The 9,481-nt window shown below is 40.7% G+C and overlaps 1 protein-coding gene across 1 annotated transcript; it reads left to right on the top strand.

Annotated features, from left to right (window-relative positions):
• Window positions 1–4,575: 4,575 nt before the first annotated feature.
• On the top strand, window positions 4,576–5,034 carry LOC122207096 (keratin-associated protein 2-3). The gene has a single exon (XM_042916862.1). It carries the CDS (start codon window positions 4,648–4,650, stop codon window positions 5,032–5,034), a length of 387 nt encoding a protein of 128 aa, XP_042772796.1. The 5' UTR covers window positions 4,576–4,647.
• The last annotated feature ends 4,447 nt before the right edge of the window (window positions 5,035–9,481 follow it).

The following is a 9,481-nucleotide window of genomic DNA, read 5'->3' as shown; positions in this document are numbered from 1 at the left end:
CAAAATTGTTGATACCTGTAGACAATACTGTTGTTAACATAGGAAATCCAAGAAAACCTACAAACTTGTGCTAAAAAGAGAGTTTAGAGAAGTCACTATATAGAGTATTGACAAACAAAAAACTCAATAACATTTTTATAACCTGCAAAGAGTCAATTAGTAATTCTAATTTAATAGAAATGAAGATTCCATTCACAAGAGCTACAAATATTATAAACTGTTTCAAAATAGGTCTAATAAAACAATGCAATACTTATGAAGAAAAGTTCAAAATATTCTTTGGAAATCTGTATATAAATAAAGAGTTAATGTCCGGTTTATTATTGGGAAGCGTTTTTTTCTTCAAGTTTTTATTTCAATTCCAATTATTTAACATACAGTGTAATATTAGTTTCAGGAGTAGAATTTAGTGATTAATCACTTCCATACATCACCCAGTGCTCATCACAAGTGCACTGCTTAATACCCATCACCCGTTTAACCCATCCTCTTCCCGCTTCCCTTCCAGCAACCCTCAGTTTGTCTTCTATAGTTGAGTCTGTTTTCTGGTTTGCCTCTCTTTTTCTTTCCTCCCTATGTTCATCTGTTTTGTTTCTTAAATTCTACATATGAGTGAAATCATACTGTTTTTGTCTTTCTCTGATTGACTTATTTCACTTAGCATAATACTCTCTAGCTCCATCCACATCATTGCAAATGGCAAGATTTCATTCTTTTTATGACTTAATAATATTCCATTGTATATACACACTACATCTTCTTTATCCATTGCTCTATCAGTGGATACTTGGGCTGCTTCTACATCTTGGCTATTGTAAATAATGCTGCTATAAACGTAGGGGTGCATGTACCCCTTTGAATTAGTGTTTTTGTAGTGCGATTGATGGATCATAGGGTAGTTCTATTTTTAACTTTTTGAGGAACCTCTACACTGTTTTCCACAGTGGCTGCACCAGTTTGCATTCCCACTAATAGTACATGAGGGTTCCTTTTTCTCCACATCCTCACCAATGCCATTTGTTTCTTGTGTTGTTGATTTCAGCCATTCCAGCAGGTGTGAGGTGATATCTCATTATAGTTTTGATTTGCATTTCCCTGATAGTAAGTGATGAACATTTTTTCATGTCTGTTGGCCATCTGTATGTCTTCTTTGGAGAAATGTCTGTTCATGCCTTCTGCCCATTTTTTAATTGGGTTATTTGCTTTTTGTGTGTTGAGTTTTATAAGGTATTTATATATTTTGGACACTAACCCTTTATCAGATATGTCACTTGCAAATATCTTCTCCCATTCTGTAGGTTGCCTTTTAGTTTTGTTGATTGTTTCCTTTGCTATGCAGAAGGTTTTTATTTTGATGTAGTCTCAATTGTTTGTTTTTCTTGTCTCAGGAAAATTTCTAGAAAGAAGTTGCTATGGCCGATGTCAAAGAAGTTACTGCCTGTGTTCTCTTCTATGATTTTTGATTCCAGGTCTCACTTTTAGGTCTTTAATCCATTCTGAATTTATTTTCATGTGTGGTGTAAGAAAAAAGTTCAGTTTCATTCTTTTCCATGTTGCTGTCCAGTTTTCCCAATACTGTTTGTTGAACAGACTGTCTTTTCCCCATTGGATATTCTTTCCTGCATTGTTGAAGATTAATTGACCATATCATTGTGGGTTTATTTCTGGATTTTCTATTCTGTTCTATTGACCTATGTGTCGATTTTTGTGCCAATACCATACCATTTTGATTATTACAGCTTTGCAATATAACTTGAAGTCCAGAATTGTGATGTCTCCAGCTTTGCTTTGCTTTTTCAAGATTGCTTTGGCTATTTGGGGTCTTTTGTGGTTACATACAAATTTTAAGATTGTTTGTTCTAGTTCTGTGAAAAATGCTGTTGGTATTTTGATAGGGATTGCATTAAATATGTAGATAAGGAGGTCTCTTTTTAAATCAATGAAATTTCCTGGTTGACCAGGAAGGGAAGAAGGAAGGGAAGTAAATTTACTCAAATGAATGGAAATGCAGTAACCATATCTAATTTGGCTTTCTACAATCTTTGTCCAAGCTTCACAACAAAGATTATTAAAATAATTTATTTACTACTCTGGAAGATTAGATCATTCTTCATTAATATTTACTCTCTTCCCCTTCCCACCCCTCTGGGAGAAGTATCCTCTCCCACTCTCGCACCCTGTGACTTGGAATTCACCATGTAACTTGCTTTGGCCAATGGGATGTTAGAGGACATGATCCAAGCAAAGACTTTAAATATGCCTGCATGACTGGATTGCTCCCTTGTGCTTCTGCCATTAGAAATAGGGTTGCCAATTAAAATACAAGACATCTGGGGCTCCTGGGTGGCTCAGTCGGTTAAGCGTCCGACTTCGGCTCAGGTCATGATCTCACGGTCTGTGAGGTTGAGCCCCACGTCAGGCTCTGTGCTGACAGCTCAGAGCCTGGAGCCTGTTTCAGATTCTGTGTCTCCCTCTCTCTCTGCCCCTCCCCTGTTCACACTCTGTCTCTCTCTGTCTCGAAAATAAATAAACGTTAAAAAAAAATTTTTTTTAATAAATAAATAAAATACAAGACACCTCATTAAATCAGAATTTCAGTTAAATAACAGTAAATTTTTAATGTAAGAATGCCCCATGCATACTCAGACATGCTTATACTAAAGATATATTTATTTATCTGAAATCCGATTTTAACCAGGCACCTGTATTTTTATTTGCTAAATCTGGCAACTCTAATTCAGAAGGAAGTCCCAAACCTACTCGCTGCCGGAGCCAAGACCAGCCGTAATCCACCAAAACCCAACTGACCTGCAGACATGTGACCAAGAAATAAATATTTGTTATTGTATGTTCTGAGAGCTTGTGGTCGCTTGTTATGCATCATAGCTGACTAATTCAACCATGATGGCAATGGGAAACTAGCTTGCATGGAATTCTAGCCACATTATCTCAATTACCTAATCTGCACACTAAAAATCAACTATTGTAAAAGGAGCCAAGAGGGAATCTTGGGATGAAGAGATATAGAGAATGAATTTCATCTAATTCAGCATTGATGATATCTTCCATGATATCACTGAAGCAAAAATAAAACTAATTCTCCCATGAAAACAACAAAAAGCCTCCCCCTTTAAACTCAAGATAGTAATTTTAGGACATTTGATTGGTGGTTTGCAAGTTCTTGGCCCTTTCTTTCATTTAGTGCTCAAAGAAAGTAAGTGGGGTTGACTGGACAGAATTCTTTTTCCCCCTCAAATCCAAAGGAAAAGTACAGTTCTACTCCATTAAGTAAGAATAAATTTATGGAATTCATCACAAAGGCTAAGGTATGGGGTGAAGTACAAATGAAAAACAATAAAAGGAATTAGGCAAGCACGTTATCTCACAGTGCCACAATGTATTACCAAAGGAAACTAGACTATACTTAGAACATCCTGGGAACAGGCAACCCTCACACTCCTTTCCACCAATAAGCCAAGCTCTGTTGATCAGTCCTCAGAGGAACCTCTGCACTGGTACAAAGATCTTACCCAGCATGCAAGTCCCAAGCCCCTTTCGAAGTATCTGTCATTGGGACAAGACATTTCCCTAATTCTCTTCCAGTATCACTTTTAACAATGCTTACTCACTTTAAAGACTTTTGATAAAAATGGGGTAGGGGGAATGCTTGAGATGTTCTCTCTCCTGTCTGAAGTCTATGGTCTACTGAACCTGATAAACATAATACTCATGGTAGAGGCTGCTTACTGAGGAATGAGGAGACCTAGACCCCATTGTGACTGCGTGAATCCACATGACCTCTCCTGTAAGATGAGGGGATAGGGCTATATATCCTCTATAGTCCCTTCCCAGAATCTACACATGCAATGATTAATTCTGAATAAATTACTACGAAGATAAAAATTGCAGTGGATCCTTGATGAAAATTTTACAGTCACAGTAGAAGTTGAGTTTGGTTTGGAAGGAAGATGAAGGCATTCCAAGAGAATAGGGAAACAACAACCAGGGCAGGACAGCCCAGATCCTACTGGGAAAGAGCAACCAAACCACGGGTCCAGGGTGCCATGTGGTTCCCCCCTCATCTGAAAACTACAAACCTGCCTCTCCCAGAGTTGTGGTGAGTCCACAGCTCACATGAATGGCCTACACAAGAGTGCTGCTATTAACCTGTTACGGTCAGGGGCATGAGTGAAAATAAGACAGGTCATGTTTGGGTGGTAATTGAGTCCTTGAAGTCCAGGAATAAAATGCTGACTTCAAGGCCAAAGGGCAGAGTAATTAGATACTAATCTCGTTTAGAAAACACATTCTTTTCTCTCTTATGAGTTAGGAATGTTTCAAAAGGAAATTCATCAGAATTGAATCCAATGTCTAGATTTGGTGAGAATAAACACTATGAGAAAACAAAGGAATGTTTGTGGTTGTGTACATGAATGTGTATACGGTGAAGTGTTAACAAACATGGTTTACTCAACGCTAAATCCTCACTTAATTGTCCAGAAGATTAACAAGAAATGACCTGTGTCATGGGGGTCATCAGCACCCGCTCAGGGTATATAAAGGCCCCAGAGCAGGAGGGAGGCATTCACACCTGACAACACCCGAATCCTCTCACCCCTCCGACCCAAACCAGCCCCAGACACCACCATGTCCGGCTCCTGCTGCGGCTCCACCTGCTCCTCCCTGGGCTGCGGGGGAGGCTGCTGCCAGCCCTGCTGCTGCCGCGACCCCTGCTGCTGCCGCCCCGTGAGCTGCCAGACCACCGTGTGCCGCCCCGTGACCTGCACCTGCCGCTGCACGCGCCCCATCTGCGAGCCCTGCCGCCGCCCCGTCTGCTGTGACCCCTGCTCCCTGCAGGAGGGCTGCTGCCGCCCCATCAGCTGCTGCCCCACGTCCTGCACGGCCGTGGTCTGCCGCCCCTGCTGCTGGGCCTCCACCTGCTGCCAGCCCATCTCTGTGCAGGCGCCCTGCTGCCGCCCCCCCTGCTGCCAGCCTGCCCCCTGCCGCACCACCTGCAGGACCTCCTGCTGCTAAGACCCCTACCATCCCTAAATAGCAACACACTGGAGCCTAAGCACCTATTCTGCATTTTAAGAAAGTGGAAAGAAAAGGAGATATTTTTTATAAGGTGACAATAGCCATTTTTACATCCTACCAGTTGGATACACAAGCAGATGTCCATCACCACCCTCAGCCAAATACCCAGGTGTCTCCATCAGCAGAAGACACCATGGATGGTAGATCTCTCTTAAAAGTCCTTGGAGTGGACTTTGCAAACCCATCCTGAACTCTGAAGGCTGCCCAAACCCTCCTCCTCATCCTTTGTAATGTGCTGCTCACTTATTTTCAATAAACTAATTTTTCCCATAAACCTCCCTGCTACCTGATTCATTCAGTAGTGCCTGTTTATTAGTGTACATAGCTGAGCAGACAAGGAATAGGAAGAAGGAAGGAAGGAGGACAAGGAAGAAGGAAGACAAGATGGAGAAGGTGAGGAAGACAGAAGAGAAAAGGGAGAGGTGCTAGGAATGGAGTTTTGGAAGGTGCTGCAGGATGGCCAGGCTACTCCTCAGACTGCTTATGTGGGTAGGAAATCTGTGCACACAAGGTTCTCCAGGGCCTGTCCTTTGCCCAGATGTCCATGTTCATGTCTTGACACCCCCCCACTAAGTTTCATTTCAAGTAGCACTGAACTCACAGTAACTGGCACATGCCAAGCAGTTCCCTATGTCTTTGCTTTTGTCATATTCTTGCATTTATCTGGAATATTTTTTTCATCTACTCCTACCCTCCACATTCTTCATCCACCAAACACTCAGTCATTTCCAAGATTCAGCTCAGTCTTCTCTAACAGTTCTGTCCTAACCCCTCTACCACATAAACACACCTGCACATATTCATGCACTCACAGGCATGCATGTCCGCATACACGTACGTACACACACACACACACACACACACACACACACACACACACACACAGGCTAGGTCAGGTGCCCCTAACATGTTCCAATAGCATCCGATATTCATCTCCCTCCCCACAAGGCATTGTATTGAGATGATCTATTTTTCTGCCTCCAACAAAGGGGACACAATTTATAATGGCTTCAGTACTGAGCTCAATGTTTAGAATATGGTTGGTACTTGATTTCTATTGAATCAAACAAAATTAGAAGGCAATTGTCTTTATGACAAGAACTCTAAAAGGTAGATATTTTACTTAAGGCAGAATCCTCAGCATCAGTATAACTTAACTTCTCTGACCTTCAGGTTTCTTCATCTGCCAAATGGGAAAGTTAATTCTCACCAATGTTGGTTGCTAGGAAAGTTAAATGACCTTATGTATGTAAAGTGACTGGCACACAGTATTTACCAAGCACCATTCACTGACAGTCCTTGTTACACATTGGAACATTACTGTATCAAACAGGCTCAAAAGATGTGCTATTTATGACATATTATGTCACTGAAAGTGGGAGAGGATTGAGGGGAAGGCTTCTTGTTTTTTCAAGATAGTCCACATCCATTGGCAGAAACAGATTTCCTAACATAACAAAGCACACTCCTAAGGTTTAGTAAGTATAACAAAGAAGGAAGAAAAAATCCATCAGCAGATTGAAGCTGTCTCCGAATGAAAGGGCTAATGCATAGGAGAGAGCCCTAGCTTACAGCATTTATGAATAAGGGCTTGGCATCAGGAGCAATGGAGCTAATACATGTATCTGATGGACTTTTCATTCCACCCTGAACCACCCAAAGAAGGCAAACAACTTAAGCTGTAAGATTACTTGGGTTAGTCTTCCCTGGCTTTAGGAAGATGGTATTTATTAGGCAGAAAAGATATGTATTTGTTAAATTCCAGAAAAAAAATTCCACCCGTTCCCTGATCATCTAGAATTTTTCCATCTAAAACATTCTCTCTTTTCAATGAATGATATCCATTTCTGTTGTCTTCCCCACTGTACAGGTTTTATGATAAACCTAGCCTATGAAGAACATCATGGACAGAAGACTCAGCCCCTTTTACAGCTGAGGAGACTGGCCCTGGCAGAGGACAAGTATTAGCTCTAAGCCCTCTTAGATCGGAATCCCTCTTTGTCTTCCCATCCTCCCCCTGCCCTCTCTCCCTCACTCTTTCCTATCCTCGTGTCTCTTACGATTGGAGGATATTTCAAAGGTCATTTTGCAGAACAGGGAACAGATATTCTGTTCTCAGAATTTTAAAATCTTCCTAACATCCAGTGGCCCCCAAACTAGCTCCTAACAACACAACCCATGAAACTATGAAGAAGAGGGTGTGTGGTTCACCATCAGAAAAGTCATCAGCATTGCATACTGTCAGTCCAACCACAAAATCCCACAAATTATCACCATTGTGATTAACATTTACTTACTCCCACCCTGGTGGTTATGCTCTCGAAGAACATCTGGAATTCAAATAACGGGACTAAAAAAGCCCATGTGACAAAGACTAGGGACAATCTGTTGTCCAAAAAGCTTAGGCCTATTAATGTGCAAAGGAGACCACACAGCATAGGACCAGAGGCATCCCATAAAACAGAGGAAAAGCTATTTTTATAGGATTTTGAAGAATGGTAGAGTTTAAGTAAAAACACAAGAATTCACATGAGGACTGGGCTGTCACAAGGACTTAAGTCCTCTTTCTTTGAAAACTACATAGTTAAGATAAATGAGGAATGTTGTTTCTGAAAACCTCTGATCTGAAACTCTGCCTCTGGGCTGGATATTGAAGCTGCTTCTCTGTGTTAAGGTGACTAAGATCTTGTCCAGGAAATAGTGGGATCTTCACTTCTTACTGATGTGGCTTCAAATAGCAAAGTTTCTGACAGTCTATGATTTCAGGACACAGAATTTCTTAGTATTCTTTCCTTTTTGTTAGTTAAGAAATGCAGTGAGTTTACAGACATATTTCTATTCCTGACAATTTAGTCACTGTATATATTCTAAGCCAAATAACAATACACTAAACCATAAATCAAGCAAGTTCCCATTATATTTCACTAGATGGGATAGAAGTTTTGATAACTACTACTACCTGTTCACTGGTTTGAAGTAAGAGTTGGGAAAGACTATGTCACTCATCAGTGTTTACACTCAAAGGAAGACCACAGTACTATCTATGCTTTGCTACTCTCTTATCTGTGTATCTTTAGAGAAATCATTTCACAAACCTGGCCTTCCAAAAACTTTGAAGGACCATGATGGGTCACAAACTCAAAGGCCTTCAAGGACCACAGCTAGGCAGACCAAGGAGTGTATTAAAAAATGATTATATCAGGGCACCTGTGGTTCAGTCAGTTGGGCATCCGACTTCAGCTCAGGTTCATGATCTCATGGTTCATGGATTTGAGCCCCACATCAGACTGTGGGCTGACAGCTCAGAGCTTGGAGCCTGCTTCAGATTCTGTGTCTCCCTCTCTCTGCCCCTCTCCCACTTGTGCTCTGTCTCTCTCTCAAAAAATGAATAAACATTTTTTAAAAATGTTTAAATAAACCACACTTTGGAGAACTTGGTCTGAGAGTCATCAGCAACCCTTGGATAGTGTCATCCTTTAACTACCTTCCAACTATAAATTATTTTCTATACCCCCATTTTTCTTAGCTGTGGCTGAAAAAGACAAGGTTATTTTATCAGCTACCAGTACATTTAATTCCCCTGTTTTTTTCTGAAGCCAATTTCACACTTCATAAGCAAACAAATCCTCGGCCAACAGACCAAAGTATCTACTACGAAAAGATAACTGGTTCCTTTATAAATATTTTCAACGTGTTTTGAAGAACTCAATACAAGTGCTTATGGTAACACCTAGAAAGAAAGAGCGATCCCAATTTCAATTTTATTTCTAAGACCATACTCAGGGAGGGGCATTCAAAATGCATAATATGAATAAAATCCTCACTTAATTTGAACTTTTTGTCCTATGAAAAGTCTTCTCCTTTGATTGCTTTATCTGCCTTTGTCTTACCCTCCTAAAATTTGTAATTACTGTGTGATAAGAATCTACTTGGAACTTAATCTTCTTCTTCCCTTTCCCTCTCCACTCATAAATAGTACTGTTTACATAGTAAGAGTCTTTAAAAGTGACTGATTTATAAGCCAAGTGAGTTACTAAACAATATCACGGCAGTGGCTCTGGTGATTATTTTCTTACAAGCGAAGTGAAGCACCGTGTTGTTTTCCAGAAGCACTGGACCATTCTTCCCATAGCACAATGAGTACACATCTCCTTTCATGAGTCATTTGGTGTTTTAGAAATTCTTGCTTCATCTCAAGGTCAATCAGAAACCAGGCCTGTGACCTCAGGAACACTACAGTCTTGCACTGAGTCATGGGTGGTGAACAAGACAAACAAGAGGAAAGTGTGATGGTGTCAACACTGGATTCTTCACACTTTCAACTTGTCACGTGGCATGGTCTGGAAGGTTTGGTTATTCCATGGGTAATTTTTTGGATGATATA

Source organism: Panthera leo, chromosome E1 (assembly GCF_018350215.1).
Source record: "Panthera leo isolate Ple1 chromosome E1, P.leo_Ple1_pat1.1, whole genome shotgun sequence".
Taxonomy (NCBI): domain Eukaryota; kingdom Metazoa; phylum Chordata; class Mammalia; order Carnivora; family Felidae; genus Panthera; species Panthera leo.
This window is presented reverse-complemented; position numbering and strand designations above follow the sequence as displayed.